This window comes from Salvelinus namaycush, chromosome 35 (assembly GCF_016432855.1).
Source record: "Salvelinus namaycush isolate Seneca chromosome 35, SaNama_1.0, whole genome shotgun sequence".
Taxonomy (NCBI): Eukaryota; Metazoa; Chordata; class Actinopteri; order Salmoniformes; family Salmonidae; genus Salvelinus; species Salvelinus namaycush.
In genome coordinates this window covers 31,637,110-31,660,854 of record NC_052341.1, presented here as the reverse complement: position 1 = coordinate 31,660,854, position 23,745 = coordinate 31,637,110, and the positions used below count along the sequence as shown (strand labels likewise).

At 43.0% G+C, this 23,745-nt stretch overlaps 1 protein-coding gene across 25 annotated transcripts in view; it reads right to left on the bottom strand.

Annotated features, from left to right (window-relative positions):
* LOC120029841 (transcription factor 7-like 2) overlaps window positions 1-23,745 on the bottom strand; it is a 95,770-nt gene that overhangs the window by 36,329 nt on the left and 35,696 nt on the right. For 15 of the 25 annotated variants that reach the window (XM_038975145.1, XM_038975146.1, XM_038975148.1 and 12 more), the window contains exon 5: window positions 18,713-18,772. The exons of the other annotated variants lie outside the window; for them this stretch is intronic. In XM_038975145.1, coding sequence (XP_038831073.1) covers window positions 18,713-18,772 — 60 coding nt within the window. The remainder of the gene's footprint in view (window positions 1-18,712; window positions 18,773-23,745) is intronic. 25 annotated transcript variants of the gene reach the window in all.

The following is a 23,745-nucleotide window of genomic DNA, read 5'->3' as shown; positions in this document are numbered from 1 at the left end:
TCCACTATCTGTCCGCACCTCAAAAATAAGGCCTTTAATGAGGTTAGATCCATTCGAGGTGTAGCTATAGGCTATAAATCACACCGTTACGGAAGAACACAACTGTAAATGTATGGTGACACATCTACCTGAATTTCTATGTACAACATTGTAAATATGGCTAAAACAAACAAGCTGGCTAAATGCAGAATGAAATGAGTAGAGGTGCATTTGTAATACCTCTGCTAGATGAATGCTGAACATACAGATGTGATCATTTCCATTAAGCAGGGATTTGATCATCTTTCCCATGTGCTTTCACAGGCCTGTTGCAGATTAGATCACTGTGAAAATGGTCAAATGGTTCTGTTTATCTCCTTGTAATTATTTTGATGCAGATGACAGAGATTGTTTGTGCGGCTGTGTGTAAGGCTTGATGACGCGCACAACCACACACACACACACACACAGACACACAGACACACAGACAGTGAGATAAAGACCTCTGCATGGACAAAGCTGAGTGGCGCCTCTAAATACCATTAACCCATTAGATTGTTTTAATAAAAACCTTACAAAAGGACCCATAGTAAATGATTTGTAATACTGTTTTAGGTGAAGGAGCAGGTCCAAGCACACACAATTACTATATTCAAGTCAAGTAATGACTGACAGTAATGTTCTTGTGACGTGACACAAATTGACTTTCAATGAGGTAGAAAAACAGACAAACTGGGCGACCACGGCATGGCGTTTGCTATGCTAGCAGACAGTGCTTCAATCAGGGCCACCCGCACATCTCCCACGGCATCAATTGTAAGGGAGAATTCATATTGGTTGTTCTTCACAAAACATGACTATCAACCACTATCAAATCAAACTATTGTTTGAAGAGATCTCCATCATATTTTTCCCATTATCTGTACATTGACAGTTTAAAAGAGCAATTACAAGGTAAAAAATAATAACTGTCCTTCGCCAGTGCAAGGCATTGTCAGTAACCCAGATGTAAATAATGCTGTCTTTTTATACTAACATATTTTATTAGCCTAAGGAATTATTAAAACATGTTGCAATAATAGAGGACCATGGCATTCTGTTAAAATCATTCAATTCCATGCATTTTACAAGCAAGCAATTCAGCTGTCTTTTGTGTGGCGCAATTGGTGATACTGTACCTTAAACAGTACACTCCCATCATGTCAAATGCTTTGTAAATAAGGATGCATTATGAATGGGAAATGACATGGGCAAGAGACGGTGGTAATATTTTTCCTTTTCGAGACTATAATACATGGCATCCAGGTCAGGATAACCAATAATATACACAAAGCACTAACCCTGACTCTCGTTTTTTAAGTGTTCCTAGATCTAGGTCTATATATTCCTGGTGTTTTTTTAACAAACATTGCTTATTTTAGTTAAACGCTCTTCACAGACTGTGCTTATTTGAGACCAAAACTAGTGATCAATTGTAGAGTCGTGACTATTTATAATCACTCTATTTCCAGTCCATTAAAGTTTGGCCGTGTCACTTGATTACTACCTTTTGTATCTACCTTTCCAATTACTTTTAGTGTTTGGGATTTACAAATGTGCGCTTTCATGTCCCGTGTTAGCAGATAAGTTGCTGCTCCTTGCCATGAAAGCAGCGTTTTAATGAGCTGCACTAGGGTTAATTGGTTCGCTAAGATCCCAGAGTCATGTGTCTCAATTTGAAATTAAGCAATTTCTTGGAGTTTCCACAACTTATTTAATTACAAACACTTGAGCCCAATTTCTATTTCCCACAGAGTTGAAAAAACGGCTGTGTTGATCTGACCGTGTCTGCTTGTTTGTTTATGCTGGTTGGTCTTACCCTGCCTTCCCATGATTCCTGACACCGTCATGTGTTCTTCATAGATAGCCCATGGTGTACTTTCAGATAGGCAAATAAACATGATCCAGTGTAATGCGTAGGTGCATAAGTGTGGTGGTCAGAAAATGGCACGAGTCACCAATATGATTGGTCGATTTAGTATTTGTCCTAGAATTTGGTAGCTACTGTTTATAATTATGTTTAATAAAAAAAAACATCTCTCACACCTTTCCACACACACAGAGCCCCCCCCCCCCCCCCCCCCCACACACACACGACCAGCTAATCCCCCCTAAAAGACTGTTCCAGTCACTTGCTATTAGGAACTACATGAGGTGAATCTGCGCGTATAAAATGCCTTGTAATTAACACTGGTGCAAACGTGTTAAGGTTACCCTCTGGTAGAAGGGGTTCAGTACTCTTGGCAGTGTAATTACAGGTTCCCCACAACGCACCAACCATCTCACTTAACATTGCTAATTCAATCCATCTTCATTACCCCAGCACCACCCATCTCATTGATGGATAGCTATCATTAGAGGGTGACAAAGCACTGAAATGACTGAGGCGTGTGTGTGTGTGTGTGTGTGTGTGTGTGTGTGTGTGTGTGTGTGTGTGTGTGTGTGTGTGTGTGTGTGTTGGGCCTAATGCCGGGGTGCCGTGCAGGAGGACGCATCCTCTCAGACACACACTATTGCCTTCTAACAGTGGACCTACACATTACCAAGGGGTGTGGAGAGATGGGACAGAGCGAATGCTTTTGGGTCAGAGAGCAGGATGCATACTGGAAACACATACATAAAAAGCACACATATATTTGAGCATACGCACACCACTTGGCTGCCAGTGACCCCAACACACAGAGAGGCTATGGTTCTGCTCGGCACCCTTTTATAACATGCTGCTCAGACAGCAGACACACGTCTCGTGTTCGAAGCAGTCCAACACTAACCACAGGCCCTGATTGAGGGAGACTAGTCTGGTGGTACTCTATATTTTCAGTCTATATATTCAGCCCCAGCCTGGCTGTATATCTTAATTATGTGCTCTGTTTCTTTGTGGAGTGGCGGAGAACAGTCTCCTAGTCATCCCAGTGCAGCAGAAGGTCTCTGTCATGAGGCTATGTTAGACTTTATGGGCTCTGTCATACCCACTGCATCATTACACAACTCACGACCAGCCGGCCCGAAAGCCTCTCTAAACAGTGTGTCGCACTAAAACAGGCACATGCGCGCACACTGTACAAGGCCAACAGCTCCACACGAAGCGACGCTTGTTTGTAAAATCTTTAAAATAATAATTAATGTGAACATAATTAAGGTCCTACATACTTGTTTAATGACCCGCAGTAGGCATATCTCTTATTACACATGGGCATCTGAAAATCAACAACCCATTCGGCCTACAATGTGGGATAAAAGAGAATAAACAACTGAGAAGGAGGTGAAGAGGAACAAATGCCCAGAAGAGCGAGCCCAGCTGACGTGTGGCTATAGCAGCCAGGCAGCCCTGCGCTCAGCTCAATATGATTATCTCCTTTCTGGCTGCAGGTTTCGGGGTCAGCGGTGCCACACACACAAGCCTGGCCTTGCCATTTCAATGATTGAATTGAATCCAGAGCTCTCAATCAATTGTGTTCAGTGACCCCAGAAACGCCACTGTGGAGAATGCCCACCGCCGTCTCACCGTCCTGGGGGGGAGCCTAGGCCTACAACAAGCCCCTATCCATTAACCAGTATCCGGTGCCACCGGCTTGAGTAGCTCAAAATGGCTGCCACACCAGGCAGCGGTGCTTCATGTTTTTACCCGGAGACGTGGGGCCTACTGTGGGAGGTTTGTTTAGTTTTTTCTATTAGCAGGGATTTAAAAGGCATTTTGACACCTGGAGTTGTAGGCACTTCCACAAAAGACACAGACACTCGGTTTTACTGTCAAACTCTATTTAACAGTGAAGAGGACACAGAGGTTCACATTCAGGTGATGCTGCCTGGCTGAATGTGGGAGATTATCAGGCTTGTGCTCTCTTGTTTTGTTGGCTTGTTGTGAGGGAGGAATGTGTTGCTACTGCCTCCAAACTCAGCATTCACACAAATACAGCACACACACACACACAACCTATTGCTCACACTCACATACGCACTCAGACACACCTTGCATCCATACACTCCCACTATTAAATCACCCTCAGACAACTCTGACAATCATGCAAATACACACTAGGACATCAACGAAACACATGCAGGCACTCATATACTCACAGCAACACACTTACAGTCTCACACACACACACACACACACACACACACACACACACACACACACACACACACACACACACACACACACACACACACACACACAGTCTTGTACAGCTAACCTTGTGGGGACAGACAATTCAGTCCCATTCAAAACACACACACACACAGTCTTGTACAGCTAACCTTGTGGGGACATACAATTCAGTCCTATTTTCCCTAACCCCTAACCCTAACCCTAACCCTAAACCTAACCCTAATCCTAACCCGTACTCTTACCCTAACCCTAACCCAAAAACCTAAACTTTATCCTAACCCTAAAACTAACCCTAGCTCCTAACCTTAATATTTAACTTAATTCTAACCCTAACACTAATTCTAACCTTAACCCTAAACCCCCTAGAAATAGCATTTGACCTTGTGGGGACTAACAAAATGTCCCCAGCTGGTCAACTTTTTGTTTGTTTACTATTCTTGTAGGGACTACAAGAATAGTTAAACACGTCCAGATAACAGAGCGACAGTGTTCAAAGAAGAAGGCAGGCCCGTAAAACTTGTGCAGATTCGACATCATCGCCTCACTGTCCCTTAATGAGCCTGTAAAGAAGAGCCTGTCGTGTGTCCGCAAAACCACTCCTGTCTCACTCCAATCATTATGCCTCAGATTTTTATTCAAATCTCACACGCACGCACGCACGCACGCACGCACGCACGCACGCACGCACGCACGCACGCACGCACGCACACACACACACACACACACACACACACACACACACACACACACACACCCACACACTAATACATGTAGGCCTATGCCTATGTACTGTATTCCAGTGCAGGCTGCTGAGAGGAGGATGACTCATAACAATGACTGGAATGGAGTGAATGGAATGGTATCAAACACGTGGTTTTCATGTGTTTGATACCATTCCATTCAGTCTATTCCAGCCATTATACTCCATTCCAGACATTATTATGAGCCGTCCTCCCCTCAGCAGCCTCCACTGCTGTATTCCCTGATACACTCCCATAGACTTCAGTGCTGGCCTGCCTGCAGATCCTGCAGTTTGTTTAGCAACACTCCATTTCACGACACCCGAAGGGTGCAATTAAGTCCAATTAGAGCCTGTCGGTTTTATTAAGAGGCAAAAGCTGGCCAGGCTTGGGGGCAGCGAGGGGAGCAGGGGGAGCTACAACAGCACCAAACTGCTGCACTGCACACAGCCAGGCTGGCTGAGGAGAATAGAGCCATTACTCCGAGGAGAAGGGCAAATGCCAGTAGACGTCAGGAAAAAAAAACAGACAACTGAAAGACGACTAGACGACTCGGCTGCCAATGTAAACAGTGGAGGTGTGGAATAACAAAAAAGGTTCATGTTCACCAGGTTCAAAGATATTCGCTGTCAGTCAAGACTCGTCTTTAACCAGCCCGGGGTCAACAGGTGAGCTGACCTCAGATGCTCTGGTGATTACATCATCAGGGTAAGACCCCCTTTGGCACATTGAGAGAGATTAGTACTGTAAACAGCTGCTCTATCCTTGAGGTGAGATAGGTCGGACTAGCAGTCAGGCAGTACTGTGCGCCAGGCTAAGCTATACTGTAATGCTGAGTTATCAAACTATAAATAACTTGAAATTGAATAATTAAACTGTATTTTTACGACAGATGATTTATCAAATCGATCAATATATGATAAAAGTAGTAGTCTATAAATGCTGAAATCTGAGAGCAAAAACGCCTGAAATGCAGATGTCACAAACCAATTTTGGAGGGGGTCCATACAGGAGTTATGTGACCATGCCCTGGGATACTTGTGTTTAAATAGCTAAATACTACAGCTGTGATGGAACAAAACACTGGCGCAGCTTTCATCGGATCAAAAACATTTTCCACGTTTTCGTCCGACCCCTCCTCAGGGATGTTTACAGATCGCTATCGTTCCGTCTTCGTCACGTTTTGCGCTTGGACATGTTTCAAAAGACGAGGGCTTTTAATCTCGCCTCTTGCTGTGAGGAAATTTGCTCTTAATGGCTTTCAAAACAGGAAGCCCAACAACAAAAACTGGAAAGTGAGCATGCTTCCCTACCAGCCCCTTCAGTAGGCATCCTTCCCAGTGTTGGGGTATAGTATTCTGATAGTGCACCACAGTGTTGCCAACTGTGTCAGTCACAATGACCTTCACCTGACAGCACAACTTAATATTCCTGCTCGATATCAAATTAAAGTCTGTACTATACTGTTTATGGCATTCTTAGGCATTTACTGTTGTGTATCCACAACCCAATCCCCTGCCTCCTCTATGGAATCCATGCCCACTGAGTGCCCTGGACATGCCATGAGTAGATTTTCTGTGGCCCAACAAAAAGAGACCTGAAAGACAGCTAGCTACACACGCTTCCTCACAGTTGGATAAAACAAACCTTAACCGCACAACTCAACCTCACCAAATAACTGATTTTGATATCCTGAAGTTGTTTTTACTACTCTCCTCTCTCTCTCTGGGTAAAAAAGTCCATAATTTTCAGGGGAAAAAAGAGAAAAAAAGAAAATATCCTTTCTCACTCCCTGTGTGCTGTTTCCGTGTGTGGAAGTGTTCCCTTCCATTGATTTTTCCCAGCCGGGGCCCTTCCCAACACTAGGCGCTTCCTTGACGGTGTCATCTTCAGCGCCATTCTTCCTTTTAACTGTGCTTTACTCAAGTGGTGTAGTGTACTAAACCGCCAGAGAGGAGGGGGGAAGAAAGGAGGAGAAAAACTGATACATGCGCTTCAAAGTTTCATCTATTGATTTCTGTTTGATGCAGATTGGGGGGGGGGGGGGGGGGGGGGAGAAAGAAAGAACAGTTCACAGCTGAGGAGATTCTTTTTTGATCACCGCTACAGTGGTGGTGTTTGGTAGTAGGGGTAGTAGTTATAGTAGACAGAGATGTGCGTCTGTCTGGGAATTCCTTTGTTCTGCGCCATGTAGAGTTCATAACCAGATTCCATGCGGACAGTGGGCTCATTAAACGTAGTGACCAACGGCAAGTAGCGTAATTACACGCTGATAGGAGATCATCAGAATGTGCCAGCATGTGACCTACGCTGCCTATCCCTATGGAGTTTAATGGTAGACAAAGGTGAATACATTCACACGCTGGATGGTTCAAAACTGCAGACACACGGAAAAGCATAAAAGAAGAGCACAACTATTCAACAAATGATGAGTGCAGGGAGCTGGAGATGATAAGATATGGAGACAGGGAGAGAAAGATTGACAGCAGAGGGAGAAAGAGAGGAACGGAGGGAGTCTTTGCAGCGTCCATTTATTTTCCCCCATCATGTAGCAAGATACAGAGAGCCAGGGAAACAGAGAAAAAAGACAGCATGGGCAGAACTATGGGTAAGGTAGAGACTAGAGAGAGAGAGAGAGGGAAAGAGAGATGGTGGGTGTCTGCCGTCTCCATTCATTCCCATGATTAGCAGAGCTGTAGACTCTTATCCAGTGCTCCCCACTCTGCCAGTTCTCTCTGTGATGTGCATCTGTGTCCACTGGGGGCTACAATTAGCCCATCAAACTCATTCCAGCCGGGACTCGGTGCCGCCTCTCAAACCCCCTCACTCTCAGGAGCCTACTCCTCCAAAGAGACGGGCAACTTGTAAGACTGGGGGAGGTAGCCTTTGAAGTCCCAGGCGTTGCCGAGGCCTCCCTTTTTGCTCATATCAAGGGTGAGGAGATATAACAATTAAAACAGCAAGAGAGGCAGGCCCACACCACGGCGCGCATGCATGCACAGCACACAGGCTTGTGCAGATGCAGGAGAGCTCGTGGGCATCAAGCACGTTCTCTCAGAAGAAGGTGGGCCACAATAGAGGAGACAAGCGAGCCGTTGGCATGGCGGCTAACGGATCACCACCGGCCGTGGTACAAGTGATGGAGGAATTTGACACATATTTCCTAGCGTCTTTTCCAACCTTCTATCCATCCCAATTTTCTCTCCGTTACTTCTCTGTCATTATCTCCCTTTCTTCAACTGGTACAAAACAGGAGTTATCGGTCTTACTGCTAGTTACTCAAGCTCAGACGGGCATTAGTGTAAGTGACCCCACGTTGCATAAGACACAGCTTTACTCCTCTCTGCTCCAGTGGGGCTCAGTGGCAAACTTCCAGGTAATTACACAGCACTGACTACCAGCCCAGATAGACAGCCACACACACTTGCACACACTTGCACACACTTGCACAGACTTGCACACACTTGCACACACACACCTCCCTCACACCGGCAGAAGCAGTCTCACACACAGCCAGACACAAACCCACATAATTTTAAGGAGGATTACAATGACTTCAATCTGAGCCTGTTCTTCAAGCCCCCTATATACGGCGATACTCCCCTGTCAACTCCTTCGCCTTTAGCGTATTGTACTATATGTATAGTAGGACAGGCTCTGTACGGTGCAGGGTCATCTGTAGTTTAAACATGTGTGCTTATGCAGATGCAACGGAGCATGTGGTCCGCATTAGCTACAGCAAGGAGCAGTAGCAAAAAAGAGCTAAACCAGCGTTTTAGCAGCCGCCTAGTCTAGCATGTCAAAAGGGTCTCTTATTATTTATTCGGAGTCTGCCCTTTTAGCAGTTTATAAACAAACTGTATCATAGTGATAGAGCAAAAAAAATTGCTAATGCATACTTTTGCATTTAATTGCAAACATAAATTGGATACCAGTTGAGTACATTGCACTACAAAACAAAACAAAAGAAAGAGTCATGCTTCATAAAACTAAGAAGCGTTCTTTATTTTGTCTGTTATTTTAGACTCTTCTCTAAAGACAGAATCCCATTTTTAAAAAAACACAAACCGGCTATGGTCTCAATGAATACCAGTGAGAATCAACTGAGCTATTCAGGCTGCCAGTTGATTTATCCATGCCTCGCTACACACCAATCAGCTCGCCCGCCGGCCACACCAACAGCCAGTCACTTGTCTGCCATTTCAACGCAAGATGGAGACAGTGCCAAAAGTTCCAATTAAAATCTCCGTTCACCATGACGTGTGAGGGGAAAAAGCCCAAACGCTGGGCTTTCCAACAAAGTCGAGGAAAACACAACAAAAGCTGCCGAATGCTACGGACAAGCCGCATCTTCTCGGTTTCTGCCGAGCACAAAATAAATAAGCATGAAGAGGAGGAGGTAGAGGAGGGGACGTCTTGTTACGGAGGAACAGAGCATGTAACAGATAACAGAGCGACAGTGTTCAAAGAAGAAGGCAGGCCCGTAAAACTTGTGCAGATTCGACATCATCGCCTCACTGTCCCTTAATGAGCCTGTAAAGAAGAGCCTGTCGTGTGTCCGCAAAACCACTCCTGTCTCACTCCAATCATTATGCCTCAGATTTTTATTCAAATCTCACACGCACGCACGCACGCACGCACGCACACACACACACAACTGTCACACAGCCACTCTACATCTGTGCTGTTTATTTTGCTCAGAAAGGATGTTAACAAGACAAATGAATGAATAAATGCACAAATAATGCATTTAGATCATGTTAATAATGTATGAAAAGTAAGCTGCTTTTTTTGCTTTTTGACAGCTATCCCAATGCTGAGGACTTTGCAGACTTTGGTGGTGGGTTCATTATTTTGTTCCATTTCCCAAGTTGCAACTCTTGTGCTTTTGTGCTTTTATTGACAGTCTGGCCAGTGCCTGGTGCACATGACAGATCTGTTGATCCATCACCAGACATAATAGTGTATCCACTAACTATATTATCTAACAGATTTTTCATAACAACGTGCCCATATTTCAATTAAATTGGGCAATGTTTCCCAGGCATGTATGGCAATTATGACGTAAAATTAAACATGTTTCTCCTTCACCTTGGTTGATTTAAATGGTATGTTAATAAGCCATTTAATCAGAGATTGTTTTGAGGGCTGGAAAAACAACTAAATAAAAAAGCATGTGCACACCTGCAGAGGTATGCACGTGCATGCAAATACAAATCACCTGCCTCGGTGTGAGCTGTTCCAAATTTTCACAACTATAAAAAAAAACACCTAAGAGAGAAACTGACTTGGAAGAAAAATTGTCTCAAGTCAAATTTCATCGCTTTTTTTGAGGATTCAGACGAGACAAAAGAAGAGCCCGGTACTCAGTCATCATTGACTACACTGACTGTGGAAGAAAACATAAAAAACACAGCCAAACAAATAAAGAAAGTTCAGAGATGTCTTCACTGAAACCGCTGAGAAGAACAAAATAAAATAAATTGGGGGTTAGTCTCGCTCAGGTTGAGCTGACACACGTGAAAACAATATAAAAGAGGTTTGAGGAAAGAGAAGGAGGAGGACAATGCAAAACTATTCAGGAATTAGATACCGAGTGTTCTTAACTAATCCCCCCGACCCGCTCTCCTGCCGTACGAGCAGGGAAACTAAACCTAATTCAGGGCAGCTTAAGGGCTCCCTGGAAACAGTCAGCATTCCACACACACACACACACACACACACACACACACACACACACACACACACACACACACACACACACACACACACACACACACACACACACACACACACACACACACACACACACACACACACACACACACACACACACACACACACATACAGAGAGAGAGAGAAAGAGGTGTTAAACTTTAACTGCCACAGTGCATTCAACTGTAGCAATAAATTGCTCTTTGGGGATGTGGGGTTCATCGCCTCTCTGTACACCCCCAGTGCGCCCTACCCCTCTCCAAAATCCACCCAAAAATCTCTCACCCCAAAGTGTGGCCACCGCAGTCAGGCAAACAACCAGCCAGGGGATGGGTGCTCCAACACAAGGGGCGCTGTGTCAGTCCAAACAGTGGATTAGCAGGCGAGAGCATGCTGAGGGTCTGACGGTGATTCAAGAGGACAGCAGACTGTAGCACTATATACGTAGGCCTATGTGATGGGCTTTGCAGTAGAATGTTAGAGTTGTGCAGCCAGGGGCTCCACTGCCATTTGACCCTAACCTACGGATTACTCGTTGGATATTACTGCATTGTCGGAACTAGAAGCACAAGCATTTCGTTACACTCGCATTCACATCTGCTAACCATGTGTATGTGACAAATAAATTTGATTTGATTTGATATCTTTCAGCCAGATACAGCGATAAATAGTCCTTAAAGGGATAGTTCAGCATATTGGTTTCCTTGGCCTGTAAGCAGTATATGGACAAGGTGTGACAGCAATCCATGCTTTGGTTTAGTTTCCTTGGCACGGTTTCCAAATGCTAAGGTTTTAGAATTTGTGACACATTTCCCTGGCAAGTCATCGGACCAATATCAGCGTTCTTCATGCATCATGTTCAAATCATCTATAAGTGACTTTGTTGAGCTTCACAATCAATTTTAGATACTTTCGGATGACTTGGATATGATGAACGAAATATGCTAATATCGGTCCCATGACTCGAATGGGATTTGTGACACAAATGCTAATATGGAAACAGTGCCAGGGAAGCTAAACCAAAACATGGATTGCAGTCATACCTTGTCCATTGATTGCTTACAGGGTAAGGAAACCAATATGTGATTTTGTAATTTGGGTGAACTATCCCTTCAATGAGTGCGGTTACATGCACACAATAAAGCAATTATTGTGGATAGTCAGATTGATATAATCGATTAAAACGTTTGTATGCTTTGCAAAAATAACAATTTCCCTAATAATCATGTTTATATGGACACATCTGCATATGCACAGATCAAATACACCGCTGGACATCGATTAAGGTGTTTACATGTCCTAATAGTATGAAAGACTGCTCAGAAAACCAGATGTTTAAATTGGAATATGCTTACTTAGATTTTGACCTTACGCCAATTAAGACAAATAGAGTAAGGTGTTCACGTGACTTTTGCATAATCTGCCCACTGCCATAATCAGTTTAATATAGAATTATTAGCGTGCATGTCAACGTACACAATGAGAAATCTTTACGACCTTATTTCTAGAGGGTTCATCACGTTTGTCTCTATTTACGTTTTTTCCTTTAACTTTCTGACCAAGTAAGCGCCCGCAGTGATTTCATAGAGCGCTAACACCAGAGTCATGATGGACACACAAACACATACTGTACTCTGGAGCCAAACAGTGCTCTAAATTCTACAGGCGACTCTAGGGATATTCTCTAAATCACTTCACCCTACTCTTCAAAGTTCATGTAAAAACTTCCTGGAAAAGGGGCAGGCTGTTCTGAAGGAAAAACAAAGAGTTTCAGAAAGTTACACCTCTGTCTATAATCCCACACAATTCAGCCTAGTAAGAAAGTGAGAACAGAGGAGGAAGCAAGGATTTCTATAAAAACTAATCATTGGTTCGGGAACAGATGTGTGTAAAAACACTCTCCAAAGATTGTGATCTGCTGAGTCAATACATTGTGTACTGAGGCCCACTTGTGTTAGCGTAAATCCAATCATCTCAATTTTGCAGTAACATTGACAAAAACTAACTGACAGAGCAAAAGAAGAAAAAATGCCATCCTTTGTTGGCGGTATCAGGCTGGACTATAGGCCACTTGTTAAGTTAAAGCCTAAGCCTCCTTTTCCTCCTCCTCCTCATTTGCCTCCTTCACACCACCCATCCTATTTCTTCTCCTCTTTGTCACTCAGCTGAAACCAGTCATTCCATTCCTCCGCTGGGAAAAGGAGGTCACGTATCGACTTGCTCAGCGTCCCTCTCTCTCTCCAGCCACAAGACCCTCCAAAAGACCCCCCTTTCTTCTTCCTCCTCCTCCCCCATCTCAGTCCATCACTCTACCCAACCCGGAACATCCCATCCCACCTCCCAAATTTCAATTCTTCCATACTTACCCTTCCCTCTGCTCCCGGTCCCCCCTTCCCACCCCAACCATGCCCTCAGCCCAATACTAATTGGTAAATCTGTTGAACCATAGCAGTTCCAACAATGAGACACCTGGAGTTCTGTCAAAACAAATTTCCCTGTGAAACGGCCTCAAGTACTAATACAGTACACGCTCACAGCCCAGCCACAGAATCAGATGTGGGACTTGGGCAGAGGAGGAGGGAGAGAGGATTGGTCAAGCAGGGGGATATAGAAATTATAGTCAATTATCATTATTTGGAAAATAAGTAGTGGGATGAGGTGGGATATTTTTTAAGGTTCTTAAAGACCAATATGACAAATGAACTTTGTCTGCACATTGTACCATGATTTAGGGTCACATTTTGATGAGACATTTTTGCATCCAACTGCAAAACTAAGCTGCTATTTTAAAAAGATCAGTGCCACCATCACTGTCTTTCCTTTTGTATTTTCCTCTCAAGTACACGCACGCACGGCACGGCACGCACGCACGCACGCACGCACGCACGCACGCACGCACGCACGCACACACACACACACACACTTGTTTTACTATCCTTATGGGGACCAAACAATTGATTCCCATTCAAAATCATATTTTCCCTAACCTTAACCCTAAAGGCTCGCACACATTGCACCGGTTGTGGGTCTAGGATTCACCTGCCTATCGTTCAGTGCGCTGCTTTAGGGACCACCCGCTGTAGACGTCTGACTAACTAAATGTTTTACTCGATTCTACATGTAAAATCAGTGTGCACTCGGTTCGTAAATTACGTTCAGGGGTGCTAAGTACTCTTGGCCAGCAAACACTATTGGTGTGACTGAGCCCTAACCCTAAACGTAACCCCTAAGCCTAAAATAGCCTTATTCCTTGTGGGGACCCGCAAAATGTCCCCACTTGTCCAAATTTGTCCCCACAAGGATAGTAAAACCAAAAACACACACACGCACAACTGTGCTTGACAACCTTACTTGACCTGTCTGGGACTGCTTATCTAGCACACAAACATACACACACACCTACATTGGATTTGGCACACATACATCTACACCTTAGAGAGACACGAACACTAAAGAATATGCAGACAAACACATATTTAAGACGCACTCACACAGAAACACAGACATAGACACACCCAACAGAGCTCCTGCACTACCTAGTCAAACAGGTTCTAGCAGACACTTTTTAGAGAAGGGAGGGAGGGAGGGAAAACTAGAAGGAGGAAAATCTCTCTCCACTTGACATTTAAGGTTGTTGTTTCCGAAAGTGTTTTTTCCAAGTGCAACGACTTTATTACCAAAACGGTCTTGATGGAGCATGGAAAATCAACAAGCAATTGATAAGCCGGAGCAATTCAAGCAGGCAACTCAAGAGTCCAGGGGTCCATTCAAAGGATACAAAAACGTGTTTTCTTCTTGGATCCTCAATGACAACCCATGTCCCGCCGTTCCTGTCAATCCCTTCATCAGGCTAACCATGCAACCATGAGCTATAATCTAGCCTAACACCCACTGATCTGGCAGCAGCCTTGCAGACCAAGGCTAACCATTATGTCCCCATCCATTCAAACCCTGACTGTTTGGGTCCGTCAAGGAGGACACCATAGTTAAATGAGACACTGGGTAGTAATATAAAAATGCGAAACAAATCATTCATGGTCCTTGGATGGCTCTAAGCACCTTCTGACAACAGCAGAACAATTCAGAAAAGCTAGACAGCCTTGTCTCGTCCGAGTCCCTTGTCTTCAACATCGACCCCCCCCCCCCACTAACATAAATACATAGGCAGACACACACAGTCACTCACTTAGACCACACACACACACACACACACACACACACACACACACACACACACACACACACACACACACACACACACACACACACACACACACACACACACACACACACACACACACACACACTGCATTTTCTAGTTGACTTCTTGCTGGCTCATATTCAACCACAGATGCCGATAATATAGAGAATCCTCTTCAAGAGAACTGTAGATTAAAATAGAACAGAAAGATTCTCTATCCTGGATGGTAATTCAAACACAAAAACAAATTTGTATTTATACAGAGTACAGTCCTCCAGCAAAAGACTGGAAAACGATTCACATCTCATAATGTGTGACAAATGTTTACCAAGAACCTCAGAACTGATGGAGATTCAGATCAACAAATACATTATCCATTTGAATTAAATCACTTTTTCACAGCACTCTTTTTGATTTGAACCAAACCATCAATACATGTTTGCCCATCGAAGAAGTGCTCAGAAAGGGATGTTTTGGACCTGAATGCCAAGACAAAGGTGCTCAAAGTTGACCTATTTTGCATACCATGAGACAATGTCCATTACTGGAAAATATATTGATATTTATTGATAATTATTGATATAATTTAAAGCTTACAAACAGGGTTGTCAAAACATTTCATAATTCAGCTTTTATAACATTTTTTAAAAAACTTTTTTTGTCAATTATCTAAAAATGTGTAGATGCCAATTTTTTTCATATTCACATGTTGTAGCTTAGACCCTATTTTACATTATCTGAGGTTTTTGTGATGTGCCGCCATCGGTTGAGACACAACATGCTCTTGGATGCAGGGTAGGTGTCATGTTTTGGCTGAAAAATATACTAAAATGGGAATAAAACTGAAATGTCAAATTTCAAACGTTACGACAAAGATGGTTGGATTCAGCCACAATGTTGACTTAAACAGGAATATCTGTTGTTTTAAATTATACTGTCAATCCTCCATAGGAAACCTATTGAAATCATATAAATATTGATAATAGAATAGACATGACCATTAAAGTTAACATTCGATGGTGGGTAGACCGGCGGCCATCTTTGTGATAGCAATTAGAAGCTAAATTGTCAATTAAATGGAAATGGAAATGGTGTACCAGCTAAATTGCAGTGGTCTGAAGGGATAAGTACATTCTATGAATTCTAGTTCTGTGTTTGAAATGACACCCACCCTGTATTCAAGAGCATTTTGTGTCTCAACCAATTATGTAAAGTAGGGTCTAAGCTACAACATATGCCAGGGATAGGCAGATTTTTTGTACACTGCAAATTGACCACAATCAAGCCCAAAAAGAGATTGGATTTGATAATTTTGTACTTTCATTACATTGAGACACAATCACATGTCTCTTTTTAAATTTGTGGGACTACTTGGTGAACAGATTTCCTAAATAAAATTCATTTTTAGCTGAATTCCTGGTGATGTTTGTCTCGCTTGCGGGCCGGTTTCGGCGCCTGTTGCCGACCCCTGACATACAGTACCAGTCAAACGTTTGGACACACCTACTCATTCAAGGGTTTTCTTTATTTTACTATGAAGACATCAAAGGAGCTCCCACATATGCTGAACACTTGTTGGCTGCTTTTACTTCACTCTGCGGTCCAACTCATCCCAAACCATCTCAATTGGGTTGAGGTCGTGTGTGATTGTGGAAGCCAGGTAATCTGATGCAGCACTCCATCACTCTCCTTCTTGGTCAAACAGCTCTTACACAGCCTGGAGGTGTGTTGGGTCATTGTCCTGTTGAAAAACAAATGATAGTCCCACTAAGCGCAAACCAGATGGGATGGCGTATCGCTGCAGAATGCTGTTTTAGCCATGCTGGTTAAGTGTGCCTTGAATTCTAAATAAATCACAGACAGTGTCACCAGCAAAACACCCCCACACCGACACACCCCCTCCTCCATGCTTCACAGTGGGAACCACACATGCAGAGATAATCCGTTCACCTACTCTGCGTCTCACAAAGACACAGCGGTTAGAACCAAAAATCTAAAATTTGGACTCATCAAACCGAAGGACAGATTTCCATTGGTCTAATGTCAATTGCTCGTGTTTCTTGGCCCAAGCAAGTCTCTTCTTCTGATTGGTGTCCTTCAGTTTCTTTGCAGCAAGTCGACCATGAAGGCCTGACTCACGCAGTCTCCTCTGAACAGTTGATGTTGAGATGTGTCTGTTACTTGAACTCTGTGAAGCATTTATTTGGGCTGCAATCTGAGGTGCAGTTAACTGTAATGAACTTATCCTCTGCAGCAGAGGTAACTCTGGGTCTTCCTTTCCTGTGGCGGTCCTCATGAGAGACAGTTTCATCATTGCGCTTGATGATTTTTGCGACTGCAATTGAAGAAACTTTTAAAGTTCTTGACATTTTCCGCATTGAATGATTTTCATGTCTTAAAGTAATGATGGACTCTCGTTTCTCTTTGCTTATTTGAGCTGTTCTTGCCATAATATGGACTTGGTCTTTAACCAAATAGGGCTTTCTTCTGTATACCAACCCTACCTTGAGCCAATCAATTGTGTTGTGACAAATGCATTAAGAAGGAAATAAATTCGACAAATTAACTTTTAACAAGGATACCTGTTAATTTAATTGCATTCCAGGTGACTACCTCATGAAGCTAGTTGAGAGAATGCCAAGAGTGTGCAAAGCTGTCATCAAGTCAAAGGGTGGCTACTTTGAGGAATCCCCCAAAAATATATATTGTTTTGTTTAACACTTTTTTGGTTACTACATGAATGCATATATGTTATTATTCTACAATGTAGAAAATAGTACAAATTTAAGAAAGAAAAAAAACTTGAATGAGTAGGTGTGTCCATACTTTTGACTGGTACTGTATGTGAAAATTATTTTTTTCTTCTCGTTTATGCATTTTTAGATAATCAACCAATCAACCATCAAAAAAAAAGTATTATATATATATTATTTTTTTAAATGTTTTTTTTCAAGACATTGTTAAATAGTTTGACAACCCTGTTTGCAAGCTTTTAAATTATATCAAACTCAACCATTTATCTTTTCCAATGATGAAGACATGGATGTCTCATGGCCATACCATGAGACATCCATGTCTTCATCACTGGAAAAGATAAACGACTGAGTTGGGGTATGCGAAATGGGTCAACTTGGAACACCTTTATCTCCTAAATGTTTTGGCATTCAGGTCCAAAAAGTCCCTTTCAGACCACTTCTTCCATGGGCAAAATGTAAGCAAAGTTTTGTTTCAATCAAAAAGGATGCTGTCAAAAGTGATTGAATTCAAATGGATTTAACCTATACTGTTTGACAGAAACCTTTATGGACCTGAAAGCATCATTATATACCATGTTCAAACAGCAGAAAGTTAAATCAACAGACACTTAGGCACTGTTGTAAAGCCAAAGGGCACAATCCCTATCGATGGAGACCGTAATGCTACCTTAAGAAAAAACATTCTAAACCATCTGATGTTAGCTACACCAGAGACAAAGCACAGTCAGCAACCTGAGCTGGGCTACACCAAGTATCACAACACTAGTGGGTTACAAGCCAATTACTTACAGAACACAGTTCACAGTCTTTTAAAAGCATCTCGGGAAATCAGGATTGTCAGAGAACTTGGAATGTATGTGTTGCACAAGACATGAGTACATATGTAGTGTGAAAACCATGGCTAAAAGGTCAGTAGGTTAAGGCTGTCAAAAGTATCCAAGACATATCTGCACCAGCTGCCATTTCAGAGCAACAAAGCAAGTCAACAACACAGCAGTAGCAGCACTGAATCAGTAGCAAACACAACAACATAGCATGATTAGGCTATCATTAGCATTATGGTTGTTATTATTACTTTATTTTTATTTTTATCAACATCATCATAATTTGTCAGTTGTTATTTTGGCATCATCAACCAGCTAACAAGATACTTGGAATTCAAAGTTCTCACCAACTGAAATTGGTGAAGGCTCAGATCTGACTGTCCGGGGAATTCCAAGCAGAAGGGCCCCTGAAAGGCAAAGACGGACGTTCCCGAGTCACACAATTATATCAGCTCACACACACATCATCCTAGCCTACCAGGAACATGAATGTAAAGCAGTGTGTTTTCACTTCCCAAAAGAAATAGGCCTAATGCTTCTTTTCACTAGCTAAGCTATTCATTTATTTAACCTTCTATTTCCTTTCCTTATGGCTACCTCAGCTTTCTCCAGGGTGCCATGCCTATCCGTATACACACACATTACACAGAGAATATGAGAACATGGGTTGGCTTTGGGTTGGTTACATGGCTGTTATACTGTTATACACTGGAGTTTCTCAGCTGTTCTCGCTGCTGGTTCAAAGACATCTCCTTCTTTGGCTCTTAAGTAAATGCAGCTTGCACTAGGGTGAACATGGGGAGATGTATTCCTGTGCATTAGGTAGGTGTGCAGCTAACAGCCAAATCATGTTTTACATCACTCTAAAATCAGGAGAGGAAGGGCATGGAAAGAAAGAGGGAGGAAAAAAGAGGAAAAGGGAAAAGAAACAGGGAAGGAGATGAAGAGTTCATGTATCATTTTACAAAGAAACTCACACACAATCATTCAGACACAAACACACAGACCCCCAAAAACTACTGAACCACCTAAGTTAGTTATGACAAAGTGTTTTCACCATATACAGTCCTGAAACCTCACACATAACGTTACTGTACTGTACAGGTTAGCCTACTCTGCACAAAAGTCAATAAGTCTTGTGTGCTTGACCCTATGACTGCTTGACCCTGTGGGAGACAGATTTCTCTCAACAGGATTACAGTATATACAGTGGTTATCTGTGTGACTGCTTGCACGCACACAAACACAGTCTAGATCTGCCCATTACCTAGGGTGGCCTAAGTTTACAGGGGTTAGCCTACATAATGGCTAAATACCACCCAGAGGTAAAAAGGACAAATGATCTCTCAACTATTCATGTGCGTATAAAAGCCGCTATTCACATTTCTTCCTGCAATCAGATGACAACTAATGGTGGCGTGCGCTAGGCCTAGAGTGCATTCCTGAGGAAAAAATATCGAACAATAAAGGAAAAGGTATAACAAAATAGGCTACGCACTATTACAGGTCAGAATCTGGATGGAATTTTTCCTCTATAAATCCCTATAAATTCCACTGTTGCTTGCTCAGTCATTCCTTTGTTGGCTGCTCAGCAGACACTGACTGTCAATGGGAAGTCTGTAAACAACTGGACATTCAGTGTTGTAGCGAAACAATGACTTTGTCTAGATTGGGTTTCACTGAGTGAAACAGAAAACCCCTATTACCCACTCTTGTCACAGTTCCCATGATTGACACACGTCTCAGCTAGTCTCACATTTGGCCCCCAAAATGGTCATGATGTCAGCATGACAGTGCAACGTCTGGTTTGAGACAATGGACAGGGCCAAGGCCTGTTGGGTGGCCAGAAGAGGCACAAAGCCCCCTGTCTAAGGGTGAGGCCATGTCTCCTACCAACAGAAGAGCCGAAGGGGCTCTGGTTGAGAGCACTACTGCCATAACAGACAGCATTGCATTCTTCTGTAATAATGCTACCACTGACTTTGCTCAGTCTACCCAAAGCTTGAAGACTGAAGTAAGGATGATTATCTGAGCAAGGTAGAGGAACAGAGCGAGAGAGAGAGAGAGAGAGAGCGAGAGAGAGAGAGAGGGGGGGGGGGGGGGGGGGGGAGAGAGACAGACGGAGAGAGGTCTCCCCTCGTAAACAGTGAGGGCAGTGTGTCTCCAGTCTGTGACCCTGGGGGCACTCATTAACAGTGAGGCCAGGCTCTCCCACCAGGGCTTCCAACCCACAGAGTTATTGTCTGTACAGCCCAGGTGGACTGCAATTCATAGGGAGGAGACTTATCTTTATTTAACGTTTCTCAACATACAAAGATGGACGTGGAGTAGACAAGAGACCACTGGCCATGTCTTTTCTAAGGATGACCGGCCAAGCTGTTTAGCCACAGTGGGGGACTGAGAAGTCATTGTGGGCATTTCCTGAACAAATCTATTCTTTTTTTTTTTTTAATTGGGAAGGAGACTTAATTTCAAGCCAACTCCCACTCCCATTCTGTAGCTCTTGTTCTAGTGCACTTTTCTATGGAGAGACAAATTGGCCTAAAACGTGAAAGCCAAGTGTTCATTGGTTCAGGTGGGAGGTCTTGCCACACATAGATGTAATGGTCAGATTCCATCACTTACTCAACGCTCATTATCATACACTTGGAGTAGGCACACAACAGGACACTATACTCCCTCAAGTTCCATTCTTCACTGCTCCTGACACACACACACGGACACACACTACACTGAGGCCTGGTTGGGAAATGGTTAACACTCCAGCCGTCCCCTGCTGCCAGTGAAAGCCCAGAAAACAATGGAGACATTGTCCAGCCTGAACAGACTCTGAGGAAAGGACTAGTGTGGTGTGGAGTGTGTGTGTATGTGTATTTGTGTGTGTTTGTTTGTGTGTGTGTGTATGTGTGCGCACACTCTCTCGCTCTCAAACATATGCATATTTCTGCCCCAGTTCCCAGCATGTCAATTTAAGAAACATTGTCAAAAATGTTTGACTTGCACCACAATAGTAACTCTAAAGTGGCCTCTAATTTAGGTTATTCATCACTTAACCCAGGGGTGGGCAGAAATTATGGCTCGAGGGCCACATTGGGATTTCAAAATTCTGAACTGATTTGTTCATCAAAAGCTATTTGCGGGCCAGAAGAAGGACAGTTATTTGAAAATGTAAAGGTCCATTATAATTTCTACATACTTTCTATCTAGTTTTAGACCTCAAGAGTGGCCTGGAGTGTTTTATTTACCCCCCCCCCAAAAAAAAACCTGACAGCCTATCATTTACGTTGTCCGATGACTGAGTTAGAAGATATTATTATTTAAAGCCAACAACAAGTGACGTACCCTTTCTTACATTCCCTTACACAATTCTTGCCTTACAGAGTTGAAATGTAAAGTACTTTTCTCAACTTGAATGTGTAAAAAAATGGCATGACCAGAACACCACCATGTTATGCTACTGGGACACAGCTATGTCCTGCTTGAGTAGCAGCAGTTGCCAGCTGTGATGTGGGGGCACACACACACGAAACAGATCCCGTAACAAATCAAAAATCTGTCACGTGGCTCAAAACAAATCCTATTTCGAGCACCTCTAAGCTACTAGGAAAATGGCATAATACATCAGCCGATGTAGGCCTACTGTATTTGGTGCACCAACAATTTAACAAGAAAGGAAAACCTTCAGTTTTTTTATAGAAGACTGTCAACTCATTTAGTTTTGAGAATTGACTGTGTTTATTATGTGTGTATGAAAATGAGTCAAATGAAGATACTGTAGCATACGACTACGAACTGAGGGCTATTCTATACAAAATTCTCTCAGACTGTTGACTATGTGAAGAACAAGACAAAAATGTCTCTCCCTGGGTTTCTTTCTGAAAAAAATACACATCAATAGACATAAATAAATAATCACTTTCAGCCAATGGTCTAAAAGTTCAGCGGTAGCGGTTTGGAGGCTGCCCCGCGGGGCGGTCAGACACATCAAAGGGCCAGGCATGCCCCCTTTGCGGGCATGGAGGAGAGGGGCACGCCCTCGTAACGACAAGCCCCTGTGAGGTCACTTCCTCCTTTCCCTTCATGGCTGACCCTCAAGAGTTCCACCTACTTCTACCCCAGAAACTGACCTATCCATAGATTCTACACAAGACAGTATGTTTTTGTTTGATTCTATGTGTATCTGCCCATATGTCTTTTTCCATCTCTTTGTCCTTCTCCATCTCTCATTGCTCAATTTAGCATTTGTATGAATGTATGTCTCAAACTTGATATTTTTGTCTTATTTACTATTTCACTCTCTCTGACTTTCTGAAGTTGTTGAAGGGTCACTTGAACTTCGGATCGCTCTCTCCTTATCGCTGGTGCCTATCGGATGGTTTTTATCGCTACGGTGCAGATGGCACATTTCAAGCCAAAGATCGGTCAAGGTGCCCAGGTGTTTTTCCCATTTGAAAGCAAAAAGAAACGACTGTTTACGGCCACATTTTTTTATAAGGGGATAACGTAAAGCGGGGATCATCGACTAGATTCAGCCACGGGTCGATTTGTAGAATGAAAATTGACCGCAAGAAGCCCAAACAGATATAATATTTGACTAAAACATACTAATTTCAAACCTCGCTTACATTTGTATACGATCACATAATTCAGGTAACTGCCAAAATAATGGAAACACTTGAGTAAATGAGGGATACAAAGTACTGTATATTGAAAGCAGGTGCTTCCACAGGTGTGGTTCCTGAGTTAATTAAGCAATTAACATCCCATCATGCTTAGGGTCATGTATAAAAATGCTGGGCAGGTTATTATTTTGGCCATTATTTTGGCTACCATGGCTATGCCACCATAGGATAACAATGCCCCCATCCATAGGGCACGAGTGGTCACTGAATGGTTTGATGAGCATGAGAACGATGTAAACCATATGCCATGGTCGTCTCAGTCAACAGATCTCAATCTTAACACTTATGGGAGATTCTGGAGCGGCACCTGAAACAGCGCTTTCCACCACTATCAACAAAACACCAAATTATGGAATTTCCAGTGGAAGAATGGTGTCGCATCCCTCCAGTAGAGTTCCAGACACTTGTCGAATCTATGCCAAGGTGCATTGAAGTCGTTCTGGCTCGAGGTGTCCCAATGCCCTATTAAGACACTTTATGTTGGCGTTTCCTTTATTTTGTATTTGGCAGTTACCTGTATCTCTATTATGCTTGGGAATACTTTGGAACAGATTTCCATAATTCAAATCACTTGGAGTTGATTTGCTGGTGGTTTTACAGTATTTTATGTCCAACAATAATAATAATATATATTTTTCTTTACTTGGGAGGGCTGATGTAAAGGAACATATAAACCAGTGGCATTGAAACTTTTTCAC